The 23,170-nt window shown below is 28.8% G+C and overlaps 2 protein-coding genes across 3 annotated transcripts; both read right to left on the bottom strand.

The window, feature by feature from the left end:
• Nucleotides 1-4,111: 4,111 nt before the first annotated feature.
• Nucleotides 4,112-13,504, bottom strand: LOC107163571 (uncharacterized). 2 transcript variants are annotated; one of them, XM_015511034.2, is made up of 3 exons: nt 13,304-13,504; nt 12,877-12,959; nt 4,112-8,497 (listed from the first exon to the last, which is right to left on the bottom strand). In XM_015511034.2, the coding sequence occupies exons 2-3, from the start codon at nt 12,921-12,923 to the stop codon at nt 6,820-6,822; spliced, it is 1,725 nt and encodes a 574-aa protein (XP_015366520.2). In that variant the 5' UTR covers nt 12,924-12,959; nt 13,304-13,504; the 3' UTR covers nt 4,112-6,819. The 2 variants fall into 2 exon arrangements, with proteins under 2 accessions (XP_015366520.2, XP_015366521.2); XM_015511035.2 differs by having other exon boundaries at nt 13,300-13,495.
• A 2,477-nt stretch (nt 13,505-15,981) lies between these two features.
• On the bottom strand, nt 15,982-23,055 carry LOC107163574 (GTP-binding protein 2). Its single transcript, XM_015511040.2, has 8 exons — nt 22,551-23,055; nt 22,258-22,470; nt 20,650-20,859; nt 19,961-20,302; nt 19,702-19,884; nt 18,517-18,628; nt 18,249-18,436; nt 15,982-17,497 (listed from the first exon to the last, which is right to left on the bottom strand). The coding sequence occupies exons 1-8, from the start codon at nt 22,734-22,736 to the stop codon at nt 17,222-17,224; spliced, it is 1,710 nt and encodes a 569-aa protein (XP_015366526.1). The 5' UTR covers nt 22,737-23,055; the 3' UTR covers nt 15,982-17,221.
• Nucleotides 23,056-23,170: the final 115 nt, after the last annotated feature.

The following is a 23,170-nucleotide window of genomic DNA, read 5'->3' as shown; positions in this document are numbered from 1 at the left end:
TGTTTATCGATGTTTTCGCGAATGAAATATTTAAATGTGAGATTATTATGTATTATAGTTACCTTCTAAATAAAAAACAATGTTTATGTCGTGATACACATTAAACCATATCAAAACGAATGGACCATCCTGTGCGTGTAAACACGAGTGAGCATATTATGTTTATATTATTATTGATCTATATTTTACAAGTGTCTAATTCGTATATTACAATATTACCTTTATTATATTAATATTATTATGTATTTATATGTGTGTACACGTGCGCATGTCCGACAGTATAATTTCGTGTGTGGATTGTGCTGGAGGACCGAATAGGATTAATCATAGGATAGTGTAATACAAAATGTGATGTGATTAATGTATAAAATACAGAACGATTTACGTTCCCGCACATTATTAACCGCAGGTATGTCGATTTTTAATTCGTTTATATGTAATATTTTGGCAAACATTGGCGACACAATAGGACGAAAGTGCATATAACTATTGTACACGGGGCCGGATTTAAGGTTGTGGGCGCCCACGCATATGAGATTGAAATATAAACATTTTTAGTCGATCGACATGCTTTAAAACTTTAAAATTATATTACTCGTGGGTTATTCCCTCATCATGCTACTAGCAACTTATTATCAGATTACCTAGAACATTTTTTTTTTTTTTTAAGTTATCATTTCGTAGGAGTCTCTAGTGGGGGCCTCGAGGCCCTTATTACAATTATTAACATTTACCGTGGAGAAAATCGTATTCATACGAATTCGGCGGACATCCGGTCTTGGGACTTAACCGTGTATAGTGGCGTAGGTATAATATTGACACTTCTATAACCTAAAAAACGAAAAGATCGCATTCTATAGTGACTTATAAAAAAAACAATCCGCAAAGTACCCATTACGTGTTCCGAATGGAAAACTGCAGTGATAACGAGCCGCCGTCGAGATCCTGCAATATCGTTACGATTGTTTTTTGGTATTTGTATTTATCAGACGAAATGTCGCACAGACAGCTGGTCTTGCAGTTATTGTGATTGCAGTTAATTAAAGAACGGAAACCGTCTGTTCGATAACACACGCGAAAAAATCAAACAAATAAATATAAACAACTATCCGCAATAAGTTTTTTTTTTTTTTTTCAGTAAATCGTTTTGTAAAATATTAGGACGCATTCCATGTGTACATAATAAGCTAGTAAATTTAAGAATAATAGTCGACAAAATGTATTCTATAGTTCTTGTTTGTGTTTTCATTCGAAATAATAATAAATAATATGTCAGTACATTATTAAAGTCGCAATAAGCAAACGAATTCTGTGTTAATTTATTTCGTTTCACGTTTTACCCATTTGGCTGTTTTAACTGCTGCAGTGGCGTCGTGAACTCTATTTGTGCAAGTTCGGCTAGAAGACTTAATTGCTAGCACACGTTTTGCACATGCAATTTTTTGAAAAGCGCCCTCAATCAAATGCTCCATAATACATTTAATACTTTTTATACTTGCCTACATATTTGTGGTTTAATATTGTTATATTTATGGATAGGTAAAGGATTGCAAGACTTATTTGGAAACAGTTTATAGACGTATCGGCTGTAACACAAAATTTTTTTGGTTTTCCCGAGTTAATGATTATATCCTACCGTTGTACATATTATTTTTTAATTATTTGTAAATATAATAATAAAAACTGGAAAGTTGAGTAAAATCTATAAAAAATATATATAACATAATATTCTGTCACAGATAATTTTGTCATTTGGCTATATTATTGTCAATTTGAATAAATATTACGCTAAAATTTATAAAATATTCGTACATTAAAAGCGCCCCGGTTCGCCCGTGTCTCGGGCCGGCACTGCACATCAACCACTAATGATTTTCTTTAGAAAAGAAACACCTTGTCAGTTGTCATTAATGAGTGGCAAGTCGATTCCGTGTTATGTTTCGATGATATGTTAATTGTTCATACAGCGAACACTGTATCTAATATTGAAGTCTATCATAGACAAACAAAAACAGATAATAGATACAATACAGGTTTAATACAAAAACTATTATATACGTATCAATGCATGTTTTATTGACGCCAATGTCTAATTACCCACGTGGACGCGGTCTTGATGAGGGCGCCAATCAGGGGATGCATGGGGTGACACTCCATTGAAAAAACATCGCAATTTTATTAGTTTCGAATACTAAATTAATTTTACTGATATGATAACACTGTACATATAGGTTAGGTCATAGGCGTCCGCAGGGGGAACACATTCAAGACGTAACCAAAAAAGCTACCCGCGTCCGTGGTATGCTTTACCCCTTACTTAACCGTACTAGTCCCGTTCCGCTGAAAACAAAACTTAACATACTTAAACTTTACGTGACCCCCATACTTACATATGCTGGCTCTTCCTGGGCACCCTTTATCGGCCCCTCCCATTGGAGACGTATTGAATCCGTCCAAAACATCGGCATACGCACGATAACCGGTATGCCCTCTATCGTTAGAAACTCGGCCCTTTTAAAATCAGCCAACTTCAAATCTATCCAAAATTCCATTTGCTCTCAATCAAAAACAATGTTCTACAATAACTCTTTTTCCGACTACGATCATATCCGCCTCTTAGGTAAAACCCACTCCCCTCCAACCACCAAACGTTTACTCAAACCATACCCATTAAATTGGACTGACTAACATAACTGAACCTACCAATCAACCCCAAAATCCATCCACTAGTAGAGGCACAAGCCTGGAATAGTAAACGGCATAGCCACCCCTCCCAAAGCAAAGCAAAGCAAAGCAAGTCCGCAGGGGGGTGGCAAGCTGGAGCATTTGCCCCCCCCCACGGGCTTTTTCAAAATATTTTCTTTAATTGAATGTTATAAGATAAATTACTGTGTTATACTATACAACAAATTTAAAGTATAAAATACGTTGTAATATAATAAAAAATAATATATTGTATACGAGTAGGTATAATAAAAAAGGTTATTATTTTAAAACACCTAGTAAAATTATAATATTTATCCTCAAATCCTGAATCTTGAATCAAAATTTCTGCGGGCGCCTATGGGTTAGGTTATCATCATATACCTAAAATACTATGCCGATCAATCGGCCGCAAATAAATGTATTTATATGGTGCGGAGTTTGGAATAAGAATTTATGTTTGTTTCATTATTTAATAAAATAAATTTGATCGATTCTTAGTTTTCAAGTCATTTATTTTATGAGTGTCACTAACCTAAGTTTTGACAGATGGACGCCTTTGAGTCATGACAGATTTCAGACGTAGGTACTTTATATGACATCAATCTTCATTATAATCCAATAGACCGTAATTCAGTAATTTTTCTATTCAGTGTTAAGGTGATTTTACCTACCTGGTTATGAGGATCATATTATATATTTTGTTGTCCATTTCGATTGTAGACGAATGTCTAAAAATTATTGTATGTAAATATAATTATAATATGTTAATATAATAATAATAGCACAAATTATATTGTAAAACCTGCAGACGGTGCACTTCTTATTCAATCAAGCCATGCAATTCCCTAAAATGTATACACAAATCAGTATCACCAGTAATAGAATAAAATACAATTTATATTAGAAATTATTGATTATTAAGTATCCAACACTAATATTCAACAGCATTTGCACCAAATTCCTGACCATTGTTGTAGTGTTATTGGATACAATAATTAAATACTAAAAGAATATTGTGCAATTATGTATTTTTCATATTATGTAATCCAACTGCACAAGATTCAAGTTTCAGTAGATACAGAAGTGCACTACCTGTTTTTATATAATCTACAGCAATAGCATCAAAATGTAAACAAAATATATTTATTAGTTTCATCAATATTGAGTTCATTCTTGACGATAACATTTCTTTTTTTTTTTTAATTCCATTGTGTATACAATAAATGTTAGCATACTTTGAAAGTTTCAGGACCTACAAAACAATATTTTTAAATAACAACAAACCATGAAAAAAACTTTGTAACTTAGTACAGCTTAGGTAAGTGCATGCTATAATGTTTAAAATTCTTGTCAACAATTTTACAGGATGGAAGCAGCATACAGCTGAAAAAAAGAAGTCTCAATAATTGGTACCAGAATCAACATTTTATTTTATTAATATGTTATTTGATGAGAAAAACATAGTATACAACCAGTTTAGAAAATAATGATGAAAGTGATAAACTTTTAATTAAATTTTTCTTACTTAAATATAATTTACAGAACATTATAATCAGGCGCGTCCTAGGGAGAGGCAATCGACCCGTACATAAGTCTCGTGATCTTCTGTTTTGACCGATTTAGTTGTACTTTTGAAAGTACACAAGCATTTTAAGTACTTTAAAAGTGTAAAATTATGCTTGCTGTAAAGTGTACTACTAATAAGTACATTTATATTCTTATTTAAAATCCTAACAGATTTATTTCTCATTAAATAGGTATGTACTATTGTACTTCAATATTGAAACAGTTAATTAATTATTCACTAATAAGTATTTACTACATTTACAAACTTAAATATTAAATTACATTTAAGTAAATAAATTATTTACTGCTTATAGCCTCTGCCCCCCCCCCACTTAGAAATTACCCGAAGACGCCCCTGATTACAAGTAGGTACTTTAATCTTAATATTAAAATGATAATCAATAAATTATACCTTAAATATAACTTTAAACATAACTATTTTAAATTACAAAATTAAATGGTGGTATATAAAACCATTGTAGATAAAATACAATATAATTTTATTATTGATTCTACTTAGATACAAGACAATAATATACATAAATTCAATATTTAAAAGTAGTGATAATACAAATATTTTTTATTTTACAAATAAATAGTATGCATAAAAATATATTTTCATGATATTAATAAAACCTGCCAAAAATTTATTGTTCAAAGCTTTTCAATGAAATAATTCTTCCAGGAGTTTTTTACATTTGATACCTTGGAGCAGTGGTTTCAAACATACGGCTGCGGATAATTATGACGTTGCCCGCAATAGTTCAAAAAACTCCATAATTTATTTTTAATTTCAATAATATAATGTAAATTTAATATGTTATTCATCATGAATATTATGCATGTATTATATCTTTAGTATTAAATAGTAGTTAGTATAATAACTGCAGAAAGAAATATTGTTTTTAACTACTTTTCAGTTTTATTTTAATTATAATTACTGGAGCTAAGCATAAAAACAAAAAATGTCAACGAACACGTTTGGCCCACGAACATTTGATTCTAAAATAAGTGGCTCTAGGTAATTCAAACTGGTTCCAACTGCTCTAGAAAAACTTCTTAAATGTATCTCTAAGTGCCTTATTAAATCTGATCTGAAGGAAATAAATCTCAATGATTGGTACCGGATTAAACAATTTTATTTTATTAATATGTTGTTTGATGGGAAAACACATAGTAAATTACAAGTTTAGAAAACAACAATGAAAGTGATAAACTTTTAATTAAATTGACCTTAGCTAAATATAATTTACAGAACATTATAAGCAGGCATGTCACCGAGAGGGGCGATGGGAGCAATCGTCCCCTCCATAAGTCCTGTATTGTTTTGTTTTTGTTGTACTTTAAAAGTGTAAAGTTATGCTTACTGTTAAGTGTACTACTTATAGGTAAATTTACATTCTTGCTTAAAATTCTAACAGCTTTATTTCTCTTTCATTAAGTAGGTACTATTATACTTTAATATTGATAACAGTAAATTAATTATTCACTAATAAGCATTTATTACATTTAAAAACTTAGATATTAAATTATATTTCAATTAATAACTTATTTACTACTTAAAGCCCATCAAAAACAACCCAAATCTTAAGTAGGTACTTTAAACTAAATATTAAAATCATTATCAATAGATTTTACCTTAATTATAACTTTAAACATAACTATAAAATAATTTTAAATTACAAAATTAAATGGTGGTATAAAAAACCATTGAAGAAAAATACAATATAACTGTAAATTTGCAGAGAATTAAATAAATTACAACTATCAAAATATAATGACAATTTCTATACTTAGGTACATCATAATATACACATTATTTAAAATTAGTGAAAATACAATTTTTTTTTTTACAAATACATTTTATGTAAAAATATACTCTCATGATATTAGTAAAACTTGCCAAAATATGTATATTTACAATGTCTTTCAATGAAATAATTCTTCTCGTAGCTTTTTACATTTGATATCCTAGATCTGTGGTTACAAACATGTGGCTGCAGATACTTTTGACGTTGCCCACAATAGTTCAAAAAACTCCATAATTTATTTTTAATTTTAATAATGTAATGTAAATTGAATAATTTAATTTAATATGTTATTCATAATGAATATTAAATATTCTGTAGTATATTATTAGTATTAAATAGTAATATAATAACTGCAGTAATAGTCAATAGAAAGAAATTTGTTTTTAACTATTCAGTTCTATTTTAATTATAATTAGTGGAGCCAAGTATAAAAACAAAAAATTGCAACGAACATGTTTTGCCCACAAACATTTGGTTCTCAAATATGTGGCTCTAAGTAATTCAAACTTGTTCTAACTTATCTAGAAAAACATCTATTGCAGATATCATAATCAAATATTTTTTTCTCTAGTATGCATCTTAATTCTTAGGTGCTTTATTAAATTTGATCTACTAGAAAATCTTTTATCACAAATATCCCACTGATATGGCTTTTGTATGTGTCCTTGTTTTTTTTTTTCATGTTTTGTATAAAAGAGAACCTTTAAAGCAGATATCACATTCATGACCCTTATCTTTAACTATGTATTCTTAAATGGGTTCTTAAATTTCCTGCTTGAGTAAACCTTTGATCACAGAAGTCACATTTATATGGCTTTACTCCTTTATGTGTCACCATATGTTGTTTTAAAACTGCTTTAGTAGAATACCCTTTACCACAAACTTCACATAAACATGGCCTTATTCCTGTATGGATACTTGAATGTCTTGTTAAACTTGACGAACTCAAAAACTTTTTATCACAGGTATCGCATTGAAATGGCTTTTCACCAGTATGTATCCCCATAATATGCAGTTTTAAATTTGTTGATGAAGAATACATTTTACCACATTCATCACATTTATATGGCTTATTGCCAGTATGTAATCTCATATGGATTTGCAAATTGTCATTTCTAGAAAACCTTTTACCACAGGTATCACAAACATATGGCTTTTCACCAGTATGTGATCTTTTATGGATAGTTAAAGTTAGTGAATCAGAAACCCTTTTACCACAAATTCTACATTTAAAAGGTTTTTTTTTAGTATGTATACTTCTGTGGATTTTTAATTTTAATCTTGTAGAAAACCCTTCATCACAGACTTTACATTTATAGGGCTTTTTTCTCTTATGTATTCTCTTATTGTGTCTATTTAAAACTGATGCTGAAGAAAACCCTTTACCACATACATGACATAAAAATGGCTTATCACCAGTATGTGATATCAAATGGATGTTCAAATTGTCATATCTAGAAAACCTTTTACCACAGATATCACATATAAATGGCTTTTCACCAGTATGTGATCTTGTATGGACAGTTAAATATGATGATGTAGCAAAATTTTTATCACAAATATTACATTGATATGGTTTTGGTTCATAAGGTGTATTTTGATGGATTGTTAATTGCATTTTTGTAGAAAACTCTTCACCACAGTATTCACATTTATAGGGCTCTATTCTCATACAACCACGTATGTGTGTTCTCAAATCTGATTTAGTATAATAAAATTCTTCACAAATGTCACAAATATAACACTGTTTTCTTTTACTTGTATGAACAAAATGTGTATTTTTATGTACTCTTAATTGTAGTGTTGTAGAAAACCCTTCATCACAGATATCACATTTATAAGGCCTTGTTCTCATACAACCACGTATGTGTGTTCTCAAATCTGATTTAGTATAGTATAATTCTTCACAAATGTCACAAAAATAACACTTTATTCTTATACTTGTACGAACAGCATGTGTATTTTTATGGATTATTAATTGTAGTGTTGTAGAAAACCCTTCATCACAAATATCACATTTATAGGGCTTTGTTTTCATACAACACAGTATGTGTGTTCTCAAATCTGATTTAGTATAACACAATTTTTTACAAATGTCACAAATAAAACACTTTTTTCTTTTACTTGTATGAATCTTTGCATGCCTTGTCAAGTGTGTCTCCGAGTAAAATAATTGATCACATATATTGCATTTGTGCATAGTTTGAAATTTGTTGTTGACTTGAAAATCACACGAATTTGAAAATGTTTCCCTTAAGTTAGATGTCTTGTACGAATTTAAACAATTAATGAATTCAGAACAGTGGCTTTCACTAGAATCTGTTCTTTCAAATACATTACCATCAATATAATCCCTTTTGTTTTTTATTTTAAAATTAGTTGTATTTATTTCTTCTTCAAATTCGCATTTATCTCTAAAAATAAAAATTATTTAGATTTTACCAGGTTGTGTATATATAGATTTTCATTTTAACATATTTATATTGAATTTAATCATGTGTTGAATAATATAATTTAAATTAAATATAGAATTTAAAATTTTATCAAGGCAAACAAATGTTTTATGAAATAATGATTACATAAAATAATAATAATGAGCAGATAAAGCACATGAAATCAGATAGCTACTACTTTTTGGTTTAAATTTAATGAGATAAACAGTAGGTTTATTACGGTTTATTATTAATAAACAAACAAGGAAATAAAAACAAAATTATTATAAATCAAATGAAATATTATCAGTATCTTTAATTAAAAATTTTAATTTAATTAATGATTCCATACATTAACAGTAGCAATATTCTACCAGACACTCAGTTCGGATTCAGATCCTCACATAGTACATTCATCAAGCCCATAGAATGGTCAATGCAATATTGTTTTCGTTGGAAAAAAACTTTACTATACTAGTGCCTTTCTCGGCATATCTCGAACGTTTGACAGAGTTTAGCATATGATGGGTTACTGTTTAAACTTCAAAGATTTCTTCCCCATCCATTTTTTCTTTAAATTAAATCTAACTTAACTGACCGACATTTCCAAGTACAGTATAGCTTATCATGCTCAGAAATAGCTTTAATTAATGTGAGCGTCCCAAAAGTGAGCATCCTTACCTCAAAACTATTCAACATTTATGTCACTGATTAGCCCACAATGCTTCAAACTACGGAAGCTGATTGTGTGGACAATAAAGTAATTATATTGTTTATTAAGAGTACGTAACAGTGGCATTTCTCGTCTCCGTCTTACCAGTGCGTAATATAGTAAATGTACGCTCAGCAGAACACTTGTAGCTCCTTTAGTTTAAAAATTACATTGAATCGACCTATTATGAAACTTGATGGTAAGAACATTATCTGTGTTTGTATATTGGTTTTTTACGATAATTCAATTTTTAAGTGAGTTATGAGCATATAATATACAGTACATTAATGCTCATAACTCACTTAAAAATTGAATTATCGTAAAAAAACGACATACAACCACAGATAATGTTCTTACCATCAAGTTTCATAATAGGTCGATTCAATGTAATTTTTAAACTAAAGGAGCTACAAGTGTTCTGCTGAACGTACATTTACTATATTACGCACTGGTAAGACGGAGACAACAAATTCCACTGTTACATACTCATAATGAAAATCTAGAAACCTCCTCATCAAACCTACAACTACACCTTAACTTAATGTTTGATTGGTACGACAAATGGCACATTAAAATAAACCAAAACAAGTCAATTCACACAAGGTTTAATCTCAAGAAGGGACCGGTATGTCCAGCTGTTATATCAAGCAACATCCCAATTCCCACAGCAGACACAGTCAAATACCTATGTCTCAATCTCGATAAGTGACTAACATGGAAAAACTATATACGAATCAAAAGACTGAATCTCAACGCCCATTTGTGCATGCTTAGTCCTTTAATATTGAAAAATAGTAATACCAGTCTAACAATCAAACTAGAAATTTACAAAACTCTCCTTAAACCTATTTTGTCATATGATTTACAGCTCTGGAGCTCAGCAAAAAAATTCAACACCAACAAAATCCAAGTGTTCTAAAACTTAGCTCTTCATCGATCAATGTACCACTGTATGTCTTGAATCTAACCTTACACAATGAATTTTTCATGAAAATCATCGATGAAGCTCAATTCTGTGTCAATTTTAGTTTTAGAGCCATGGTTAATGGATCAAAATGACTTAAAAAAATTCAGTCTATCCAAATTTGGTATCAAAAATACCGGTTGCTATTAAAAAAAAAAATTAATTGCGTTGTGCATGTGCGTACCGAGAGGGTTAAAAATTTGAAATTTAACTGAAAATGTGTATTTATATAGGTAACAATGACTTGTTAAAAAAAATTCGATTTATACCAACAAATTTTTTTTGGATAAATTCAAAATATCTTATTTGTGAATCTAATTATAAGAACAATTTTGATATTAAAAATATTTATTTAAGTTAAGTAGTTGATTTTTTAGAATTTTTTTTTCAGATCTTTCTGACACCCTGTATCAGTATATATAAGGAAAAATTTGGGAAGCACAGCAATCAAAATTTAATCAATGAATGATTTAAAGAAACTAGATATTGAAGGAAGGGCAAAGCAAATACTCTTATCCTAATACTAATCTGTACTATAATTATAATTTTAATTTTAATTTTTAATTAATTAAATGTAGGTACTATGTTAGATAATACTATTTTAATGATATTGGTCATATGCATACTGTAAATAAAAATTATATTGAGGAACTGACAAATTTCAATTGCTTCAACTACAACATAAATATATATTTGCTATGAACATCAGGAGCATAGCAAGAACCAGTAGCGCCTCTAGCAGAAAACCAAATTTGTGCCCCTCATCCAATTAAGCTAAAAATAAATGAAGTTAGGCTAACCTAATCTAAGTTTTTTTAGTAAATTATCATATTTTTATTGAGAATGTCACTCGATGAAACAGCGCCTTTCATATAATTGCACCCTTAGTAAATGCCTCTTGCCAGTGCCTAGCTACAGCCCTGATGGCCATAGGTACATAGTATTTATGTTAACTATGACAAGCTATTATAATTTAAAATTATAAATGATTTAACAAGTCAAGTATCAAATTAAAAATAACAAGTGATGAAATTGAAAAAATTTAAGGTAATTAACTACATGATACTATATATTTGAAATAAATTAAATTTTTTCTTGTGGTAAAAATATGTATTTAATAGTGTAATGAATAATTTATTATGATATAGTATATTATTTGAAAAAACTTAAAATAAATTAATAATACTAATAACTTTATTTTTCAATAAAATTTAAAAAAATATATAGGTATATATATATATATATATATATAATATTAAATTTAAAAATATATATATATTATCAAGTTATCCGCCTTAGGTATATACTATACATTAATGATTATCTTGTATTTATCTGTCATTAGGCAGATGCATACCCTCCATGTTTCCAACCAAAAATGCATTGTAGTGCCTATATTTAAAGCAAGAAATAAGGTGTGCTTCAGAAATATTACAAACTTATGTCTTTATCACTTCTTTATACTTAGGGTTAAAAATCTTTATCATAGTACAATTGTGCAGACATAATTTATAAAGACTTAAATGGATTTAATCTGGCAATGCTTTTAAAAAAATTGCATTACTTTTAACATAAAAAAAGAAAAATTATATTCCTAGCTGTGAACATGAACATATTGCTAGGTATAGAAAAATTATTAATGTAGGTAGTTAAAACAAATTATTATAAGTGTTTCAAGCTTAGAAGTTATTATAATAATATCACAATTATACATAAATCTCTAAAAATTATATTAGCTTATATAACAATAATCACAGCTTTAAGAAAGCTTTAGTAAAATTAATCATCTTTTAAGAGCTAACTTGTAAATTGTAAATTTAATTTAAACATTTGCATAATTTCTTTTTATTTCTTTTATACAAACATCATAAATTTGACATGTTGAATGGCACTACTAAGTGCTCTATCAATCTGTCAGTCACGCTTTGTCTATTGTAACTTTAATCAAAATTATTTATTGTACTTTCTTTGTGTATAGATAGCATAGGGGCAATTAGGGGGTGGCTTAGGGGGTATTAGCACCTCCAATTTTAAAATTAACATCCTTAAATATGTATTAAAAACTTCTTAAAAAAAAAAAAGCTAAAATGACAAAATGCATACCTTAAGCATGCTTAGTTATTTTTATTGAAATTGTGCCTATGATAGATATTAATTATATTTTAATAAAAACTAACTTTATGAAATTACTTTAAGAGGACGCCACACCCGCATGAGTTGTCTTCGTCGTACAAGTGCGTAGCATAGCAAATTTTATGCTCAGCAAATCTTATTATCTCTTTCAATTTAAAATTAGAGTGAATTTGACCTATAATAAAAATTAAAGGCAATATTATTACCGAGGGCATCTCATAGGCTTTTTATTATATTTTAATTTAAAACTGAGTTATGAGTACCTATTTTTAGATATAAAAATAATTTACAATTTTAAAATATTCATTACTCGCTTTAAAATTAAAATATAATAAAAAGCCTATGAGATGCCCTCGGTAATAATCTTGCATTTAATTTTTATAATAGGTTAATTCACTCTAAATTTTAAATTAACAGAGATATATGTGATCTGCTGAGCATAAAATTTGCTATGCTACGCACTTGTACAACGGAGACAACACATGCAGGTGTAGCGTCCTTAAAAAATCATATTTTTAGAATGTTTCACTCCCTAAATGAGTATTTTCTTACTTGGAATTTATTTCAGAATCATTTACAGAAGTTCTTGATGGTTCCATTCTGAATTATGTCCTCCTCAGTGTATATCTCGATCGCTGTAAATATAATCATAATTAATGATGTATCTTTGAAGTCAAATCTGGCAAAATATTTCCAATGTATTTCTTGGTGAGTAAACACGCATAATAAATCGAGTCAGGGCACGCTCAATGTCTCGAGGAACATTCAAACGATACCTCACATCGGGGAGAAACTTTAGGTGGATGATTAGAAGCGGAATTTTAATCTTGGACGTGATGGAAAAATTTAAAATCGCACCGTACGCCGGCACTGCGTTGAATGAGTTATTCAATTTATATTTCATACCTACTTATATAGTATAAACTGTTAAAAAGAGGTAAATTTATGATTCACTACGACTTAAAAAGTACTTACTTACTTTTAAACGATCGTTTCGCGCAATAAACGATTTGGCTTCGAGTTAATTTGATGCTGAAATCCGATATTTTTTCGGTGGCTAATGTCACGAAATGCACGAACCAGACCATGTGGATTTGCCGCGGCAATGGCGAATACAACCAACAGGCGACCGCAGGCAACAAACTTCAACAACAAAAACAGAGGACAGTGTAACAAAATAATGTGACAATCCCCGGCATTTCCATTTTCCGCGTCCTGCCAACGGCGTGTCTGCTTTTGTTCGCGTCCAATGTTGTGATTGGTTCTGATATTGATAAAAATGTTATTATCTTATCAATGCTGATGTGTTTTCCGCCTTAATTCAAATTAAGATAAATTATTATTGTTTATGACAAAATACTATACATCAGCAGCAGCTATTAAACCGGCCGTACAATTTAAGGTTACATTTTCTTGTTTAACATTTGATTAGAGTTGGCTAAAAACCTGTGTTGTTGAAGCCTTAATAAACCTTAAAAAAACAATTTAAGGTTAGTTATTATTGGCTTCTATTGGTTTACAATAAAATTAGGAGGTACCTCCTTTCAAGGCATATTGGTCTTTTGGTAATTGATGGGAGGGGGAGGCACCAGCGATAAAAAAACTGAAATTATGTGCCTGTTTCACAATTCATTTAATCTACCAAACAAAACATTTTTATTGTGATAAATATTGTTTAAAAAATATCAGAATGCCATTTCTAGACGCTATTGGAATGTGTCGCATGCTTATTGCCAACATTGTTTTCAACTGAAAAACTGACATTTGAAATCTTGGCGTATTAAAAATTTAAAAACAATCTCGGGGCTTTTAGAAGGAATAAATTAGAAATGTAGGTGTAATTACATGACATATCACGACAGCTGTTGTGTAGCTGAAACGTCAATTCAAAACGCCGAGTTACCTACCGTTTGAGATATTACTGAAAAATTTAAATGCTACGTAAGTATGCCGTTCATGATTTAATAGAGTAAGTCAATTCAAAATTTAATATGAATTGAATATTTTAGAAGGACGCATGCAAGACCTTGATATTTGTACTTGCGCTTGATTTTATTTAAATTAATTGGTAAAATGTCTTTATAGTTTTCGATCGGTAGTTCAATAGGTATAGTTTATTCCAGGTGGTGTCGACTAGAATTTATGTTCCATACTACCTATATTAAAGAAGATAATCGGAAATTTTACTGCCACAAAATTCGATGATAAACAGAAAAACAACTAAGTTGTAAAATCAATGCATTCTTTCATTACGCTCTGAATCTAAAGTTTAGTTTACATTAAAATGGAGGTACCTAATTCCTAACTAAATTTTCCATGATGTGATTAGCATACTGTAGCACAAAATATTAATAGGCTTTATTTATAACAAAGACGACAGATTGAACCACATTAAGAAACAAAATATTATGTGATAGGAGTTTTTTATCTATATTATATGTTGTGTCAGAGTGTCTGACATAGGTCATCAGAGTAAATAACTAAAAAATACTGTAAATTATTTACTTAAGACCTCTCAACATACAAACAGCTATAGATTCACTTTCCTATCAGAAAAGAAAACTAAGCAAAAAATCGAAGCATGTTACTGCCTTGAACGATTATTATGTTAAACAGAAAAATCACATCATTGTAAAATAGGTACATGATAAAATAAAATGGTATAATAATAGATTTAATGATATACAGAGTGTAATAGAAAGACCTGACAAAATTCTTTTAGTATTATATGATAGATTAATAATTTAAGAAATATACTCATGTCAGCAAATTCTCAAAAATCATATTTTTAAAAAAGTAATTACATTCCAAATTAATTTAACCAAAAAAATATTGAATTTTTAAAAAATTCTAAAAAATAACTACTTGACTTAGATAAATCTTTTTATAATCAAAATTGTTCTTATAATCAGATTCATAAATAGGCTATTTTGAATTTATCCAAAAAATTGTTTGTACTTGTTTGTTATAGCCCAGCCATAAATAAAATATATAATAATACAATTAAAAATTTAAAAAAAATTAATTATAATTATAAATTTACAAAGGAGGCCAGAACTCAGAAATATCTTTTTATTATTATATTTTATAAAGCCAGCAACGTACTAATTTATTTGATATTATATTAGTATGATATAAAATGTCTCGCAAAGTGTAGTTATTTCCTAAAATATTTTTCAAAATAGATCATCTACCATGAGCTAAACACGAAAACTATATGGGGGAACGATAACAAACAAGATTGGCGGGGCGATATCAAACAAGTACCAAATTTTTTTATTAAATTAAAATTTTCTATTTTCAGTACTAAAAAATAAACATAAAAAAATGTGTTGTACATTTACCTAGCACTAGGGTCACTAATGAAAGAAAAAAAAATATTAATTTGAACAAAAGTTATTCCAAAAGTCAGTGCTATCTGTTACACTATGCAAATCATACTTATACCAAACTGATCATCAACATCAAATTAGCCGTTTTTCACTGGTTGAGTCATTATTAGCATAATATAGTCTATCATGAGACGAGTTGGAAACAACGATGCAAGACCCTACAATATTTCAGTTTGTTGCCATTATACCATGTTATTTTACAATGTTAAAATCAATACATTAATAATTGTTCCACTTAGAAACTAAAATAAACAAAAACAATAAATAAGTATTAATAAATGATGTATTTAATATTATTTGTTAAGCTGTATTAATTGCTATATAGAATACAAGTAGAAACATTATCACATTAAAACTAAAAAAACTTAAGATAATATTAATATTTACTTAGCTAATAAAATGGTTTCCTATTCAAATAGTTTAATGTTTGAATATTAAATTAAAAACTAGACTATAAAATATAAATACTTAAATTATAAGTTAAAATTATTTTTTGTACTTCATTCCTTCATCTCAGGTTTACCTCTTTGCAACTAAATTTAAGTGTTAGGACTACTTTTCTTACAGAAAATTATTTCTACACTACACATTTAAAAAAATAATAACTAAATAAAAATTGGAAACATACATTCTAGTTATTTGAGTTATTTCTTAAGTTCTCTAAATTTATACATTAAAAGATAAATCTAAAATTTAAACTACATTGCTTGATTTAAAAATATATTATCTTATTTATATTGTATGGTACATAAATATATTGTATTAAATATTTAAAATTATTTAAAACATATGAAAAACCCATTATGTATACATTTGGTATTTTTACATGTTTAAATATTAAAAAATTAACATATTATACAACAAATTTTTTTATATATACTTTTTTTGATTAAGTTCATAAAAATGGTAATTATCATATTACACAATAAAAATATTAAATAAATTCTTAATATGTAGAATCATATTTCCAAACAATGTTCAATTTACCTCTTAAAACTTAACCGATATTCCAATTTACTTCATTGATGTATTTGTAAAAAATTACACAATACAAAATTAAAAACCATTTTCAATTAAACTTGTTCATAAAATGATAGCTGATAATTAAACATAACAAGAATATTAAATTTAAAAAATGTTGTGTTCCTAAAATAATATACATTTAATTATATTTTAATTTTTTTCATAAATAACTTAACATGGTTTTCTTTAATCATTGAAAATGAATATTATATAGGGAAACCATAAAGTGTTAAAGAAATAAAATGTAATAATCTTGAATCTCAAGTAAAGATATGTTATTTAAAGTTTAATATTATAGTTATTCTAAGAATATATTGTTTTAACTATAGATAAAATTTTTATACGTTGTATTAAGTAAAATATATAATATACAACACAACATTACAAAAAATTTATATTATCAAATTTTAGTCCATAAGTACTTTATATTAGTATATCCCTCTGTGTAAATATCAAATGTCAGTACTGTACAAACATAATATTCATCCTGCCACTACTTGTAAATCAAACACCTGTGTAACAATCCCAATTCCTTTAGTCTGACCTTCTCTGAATAATAACCTCATGCCTTCTGTTACATATTCTGGATGACGCGCAAACTTAAATATCACTGATGCAGAATCATTAGTGTGCATGCCCCGTTTATCACACTCCATGATAGCAACAATAGCAGCAGTTTGTCGTATATTCCCAATGTGTACAGTAGTTTGAAATCCATTGTGTATGGAAGTCGCATGATAAAGCACCACAATTCTAGCCTGCAAATCAAATCCAAATGATAAAAAATAGTTCAGCGCAACTAAATTGTACCCATACCCAGTGTTGTAAAGTATTTGAGTAAAAGTATTTGAATAAAAGTATTCAAATACTTTTTTACGTATTCAATACTTTTTAAAATACTTTTATTTTTGAAGTGTTTGAACGGTATTTTAAATACATTTTATTAGTATTGAATACTATTTTATTGAATAATTTTTTTATTCCTTTAATTCTTTATTCATTGTCAAATAATAATAATGTCATAATAATATTATAAATATAATATTATTTTATCATTTATGAACAATTCAATATCGGTTTTAGTTTTTGTCTATTAATAGCCTAACTAAATATGTTTTACTCCGAGAAACCGTCTGTTTATTGTCGACGACGATCGCAATTCGCAACGGTACGTTATCGGTGTACCTACTACCTAGCAGTGCGTCAGTAGAGAGAGTGTTTAGTGTTGGTGGTGCAACAATCACCAAAAAAAGAACTAATATGACTGATAAGCATTTCGAACAAATTATGTTCTTAAAATGCAACACACAAATGTTCGATTAATATTATATATTAATATATTATGAATGATTCAGAATTAAATTGATTTTTTTGTTTTGTATTTGAAAATTATGTCAAATACTTTACTATAGATAGTATTTGGGTGGTATTTTAAATACTTTATTTTATAAGTATTTGAGTAATTACTTAAATACTTTTTAAAAGTATTTTTTACAACACTGCCCATACCTGAAAGAATATACAGGCACTATGGTTCACGCCTAATCCCAAAAGCACCATGCCATTCCTCAAGCCTGGAATAACTTTTTCTAAGCTTAATGAAGCACTCTGCGTTGCTTTTACTACACGACATGGAGCTTTATTTCTGTGTATAGACTGTACAGTAACTGGAACAAATGTTCCATTATCAAGAGGACCTAAAAATAAAATAAACTTAAATTTGTTGCATACATTTTTTAAAAATTATAACCAGCATAATAAATTGATTATTTCATACCTATGACTAGTTCTGAGGCTATATTGACAACACCTTGCGTAAGTACACCACCAACAATTGTACCAATTTCTGGAACTTTAAAAATCTCATCTATTTGGAATTGACAACATTCCTAAAAAAAATAAAATTATATTACCGGGGATGTTTTAAAATTTGGTATGATTTGACAGATAAAAAATATATTGCAGCCGTATGTAGTTGTATGGTGCTACACAAATTTACAAAACTATAATTAAATAGCATTGTATCTATACGTATAATCATAATTATTAAACATATATTTTAAAAGGCTATCTGCAATGAGTGACATTAGATTTAAAATATTGTAGACAATACTCTACCAAGCTCATACCTAGTTTATATTTAGTGATACCATTATTTTATAACATGGTATCAATGATTAAACTTTAAACAAGAGGTATGAAAAAAAAGAATAGTAAACGACAGAATTTGATGCATTGAAATTTTTAAGTTTTCTTATCAATTAATAAAGGAAGTAAGCGATACAATAATTCTTGTGTTAAGCGCAATAATATTTTTAATTTTGAAGTACACGCCAAAATGTTTTATTGGTCACTCACAACATATGTACCATTATAGACAAATTAGAAGTATCAAAATAACAACAAATGTGGTATTATATTATGTTCTAAATTTAATATAATACACATAATAATGTAAAAAAATCGAGGAACTATCTAGAAAACTAGAAAACTTTTACCATTTTCAAAATAAATAAAAACAAAATCATTTTCTGGCTCTATTGAAAAGTAGGGAAAATTTAAAATAAAGTTTAAACCCAAAATATTTCATGCTTTACTAATTAGTTATCTTTTAAAGTAAAATAAATAATCAACAATAGGAAAAATAAAATGGCATATATATATTTTATGTTTAGAAAAATTTAATAATATTATTTTCAAACACTTGAGAAAATATAATTAATAAACTGGATCAAAATTACTAGTTACAGACACTCAACAATGTACTAACAAGACAATTTGCAATTTAAGTCCTAAATATTGCTTTGATAACATACTAAAAAAAGTTTATGACCAAATAGTATTCAACATATTAATTGTATCATACATTCTATTAATAATTTAGTGGTGGTGCAATACATTTTTTACCAACCTTGGCGTGCACCACACTTAAAATTAATAAAAGAAAATAATATTATAGTACCTGTTCCAATCTCTCTTTTTCTTTTATACTTAAACTCGGTGGTAAAACATATAAAAACCTAGTGAGTAAATCTAAATTTTCACCAGTAACACTGGATATGGTGAATATAGGCACAACATTTTGCGTTGGCTGTGCTGAACTTGCAGTAATGACATCATCGTCAGATTTAATAACAAGAGGAACCTGAAATTTAAAATGATGTATTTATAAACTTTATAGATTCTTAATTAAATAACAAACATAATATGATATAATTTACTTTTCGACGCCCAATTGATTTCAATACAGACTCCAACCAATTGATTGTATTATCTGCAGGAGTAATGTCAGTCTTCGTAACAACAATGCAAAACGGGAGCCTAAGAGCAAGTGCTAAATCCATATGCTCTTTGGTCATGTCTAATTGAGTAGGACTAGAAACATTTACAGCAGGACTGCTTACAACTAACATAACATGATTTGGACAGTAACCACTCAAACCAGCTACAGTAGTTTTAAGATATTTTTTATGTCCAGCGAGATCAAGGAATGTGATCAACTTAGATGAACGATCTCTAATCTCTTCAGCTGTACGTGCCTTTTGGTAGTTAATAACATCGCCCTTTAAAACAATAAAATATTAGTTGTAATAGTTATAAAAAGGATGGTAAACTTATTTGTGATTAAAATATTTAAAAAACTAAAAAATATGTTCAGATTATTTATTTAAATATTTTTTCTGTTTTGATTATTATAGTATTATATTATTTTATGTTTAATCATTAATTTTAAAAGTAACCAGGTGATAGGTAATTCATTTTTTTTGTATAGGTACATATAGAATATATGTAATAAATATAATACCTACTAAAGGCTGTAACCCTGACTCTGTTTAATTTAAATTTAAGAATATTAATCTTAATCTATTTATTATTTATAAATTCATAAAATGTAATACATTTTAATTACCTCAGCATCAAAACCGAGAATTTCATGAGATATGGAAGAAGTTCGTCCAGATCTAAGTTCATGTAAATGTCTTAAAACATTTAACCGCGCACTACCACGGCCGTTATCAAATTCACCATGTGCTAAGACCCCAAGAAGAGTAGACTTGCCAGCATCTGCGCCTCCCAATACAGCAACCATTACTTCAATACATTCTTGGTCATCGGGAACCTAAATCATACAAATTGTATTAAAATAAATTTATGGTCTAAAAATAGGTGGCATTTTTTATATACTCAGCTAAATTCTTTTCAGGATTATATTAAAAGGTATCATAAAAATTTCATAGTTATTATATTATTAAAATATTTAACATCCTCTTTTCAACTATATACCTTATAACACAATTAATGTGATTTGTAATTGTTTTAAATAGTAACTAAAATACTTTATTATGGATATTTATATATTATTAAACCTAGCTTTACTCATTTTTTTAAATCATAAAAGAATTAATATTTTAAACTTATACCAATGTCTTTCCAACTAATAAAAATGTACTGATTACAAATAGTTATCTAATTACTTTCAACTCCAACACCTTAAATTTTTAAATTTTTTTTAGATACAGATTATAGACTAGCTGAGGTATCAGCTATGACCTTGATATTTATTATTTATACGTGATGAACTCACATTTTTGTGGGCAATCATGAAAAAATTATCTTCAAAATCTTTGACAACAAAATGACAATAAGGCATAATATGATAAAATAATTATCTTTTTAGTTGTTATTCTACTGTAAATCAAAATTTGAAAAGATTAATCAAAGAACAATAAAATTACTTTCATAATAATATCAAAGAATACTGTAGAGTGAAGTTAAATGAAAATCTTTTTTACATTATTACATTAAAATGTAATCTAAATATTCATTAAAAAAACAATGTGAAAGAACCTATAAAAATTTAATAAAGCCAAATAAAGTTATTTTATATAGAAATTTGATTAATTTATTTATTGTATGATCATCAGTTTTTTTTCTTCTAATGGCCTTTTTCGTTAAATTATGAACTTGACCTTCATTTAAACAAATTGAATGACATGGATAAAAAAATTTGAAAGTAAACATTTTATTGTTTTTAAATAGGCATCGATGTATAATTTTTCGACTTTAGAATCAATAAATAAAGTAGTATTTTAATTTACTCTAAGAATATGCACCTATACACTTTTTTTTAAGGAAAACCACCAGTTTATAAATTATCTAAAACGTTGAGAAATATGATGTAATGAATAGCATATATCCTTCAAATTTTTGCACTACCATTAGATTATAAAATGATTAAAGATAAAAATATTACTTAAATTCAATTTAAATTACCTAGTAGGTAAATTATATAATGCATAAAACAAAATTCATACATTAATAGTTAAATGTTTTTGTTAAAGCTAATAACCCATGTAACTGATGCTTAACCAATCAAAAAAATAAAAATAAATATTAGTTAATATATTGTCTTTTTTTTATAGGATAAACAATTTTTTTATGTAGAGACTAATGAGTATAGTCGTATAAAAATGGAAAGCATACCTATAAATAATAATTTTGTATAAAAGATAAAAACCTTTCGAACTAAAACTTCCGCAACTATTTTGTCTTTTCTAACAGATCTTTCTCGTAACACTGATGTGGTGGCGCCGAGTTTGTGGGCCATTTGATCCAGAGTGATCAGACTGGACTTCATGTCATCAGAAGACAATCCGGTGAGTCTCCCTGTATCCTCGACACCAATCTCGTATATGGCTTCGCCGTGTCCCTCTCTGAGCCTCCATTTCAGCTAACACAAAATTGACATGGAAAATGATATACAATGCATTTGGTTGAAAACGACAAGTATATTGTAACCAAGGGTCTCACCTGGGTGACTAGATGTTCGAAGCGCAATTTCGACGGACTGGTCAGCTTGAGCTTGTACTCGACGTTGCCCATTTGCGGTTCGGGTGGCAGACGGGTGTCGTCGTCGTCGTCGTTGTCTTCTGGCCATACATCGCAATTGGTCGGGGGACTGGTGCCCGGGTCGAAAAGGTCCAAAAACGAATCCATATCGACTGTGGGTATCGGCCTTCGACGGTCGCTCGCTCCAACACTCCCAACTAAACACGAATGGCAATCATTTCACCATTCCGCGATCGTCAATCCGACGACGCTGAGCCGCGCCACCGTCGTCGCCGTAATACCAATGAAACTAACGACTTTGCGCAATATTGCGCACAAAGACAGTCCGCGGGCCACCGAGAGTGAGTGGCGCGTCGTACCTCGACAGGCCACGACTGGTAGCAGATTTATTTATAAACAAAGCGCAGCAAGGTCGTCGGTCACCGTGTTTTGGCCGTTCGCGATATTGTGGTAGGTACCACACCGACGACGGTACTTATCACGTCTTATCAGCCCGACGGCCGTTATCGCGCGAGCGTCGTGAGAAACGTCCGACGATACGACGCATTTTCAAGGGCGACTTTTCGAACAGGTGTTTTTTG

This window comes from Diuraphis noxia, unplaced genomic scaffold (assembly GCF_037042655.1).
Source record: "Diuraphis noxia isolate RWA-SAM2 unplaced genomic scaffold, SU_Dnox_SAM2 contig0005, whole genome shotgun sequence".
Lineage (NCBI taxonomy): Eukaryota > Metazoa > Arthropoda > Insecta > Hemiptera > Aphididae > Diuraphis > Diuraphis noxia.
This window is presented reverse-complemented; position numbering and strand designations above follow the sequence as displayed.

What these genes read in the sequence shown, in the direction of transcription:
- LOC107163571 (XM_015511034.2), bottom strand. Translation starts at nt 12,923, where the DNA reads ATGGAACCATCAAGAACTTCTGTAAATGATTCTGAAATAAATTCCAA. An exon ending in GATTCTGAAATAAATTCCAA is followed by an intron (nt 8,498 to 12,876) that starts GTAAGAAAATAC and finishes TTTTATTTTTAG; the next exon opens with AGATAAATGCGAATTTGAAG.
- LOC107163574 (XM_015511040.2), bottom strand. Translation starts at nt 22,736, where the DNA reads ATGGATTCGTTTTTGGACCTTTTCGACCCGGGCACCAGTCCCCCGACC. An exon ending in AAAAAGAGAGATTGGAACAG is followed by an intron (nt 18,629 to 19,701) that starts GTACTATAATAT and finishes TATTTTTTTTAG; the next exon opens with GAATGTTGTCAATTCCAAAT. An exon ending in AGCCTCAGAACTAGTCATAG is followed by an intron (nt 18,437 to 18,516) that starts GTATGAAATAAT and finishes TTTTATTTTTAG; the next exon opens with GTCCTCTTGATAATGGAACA.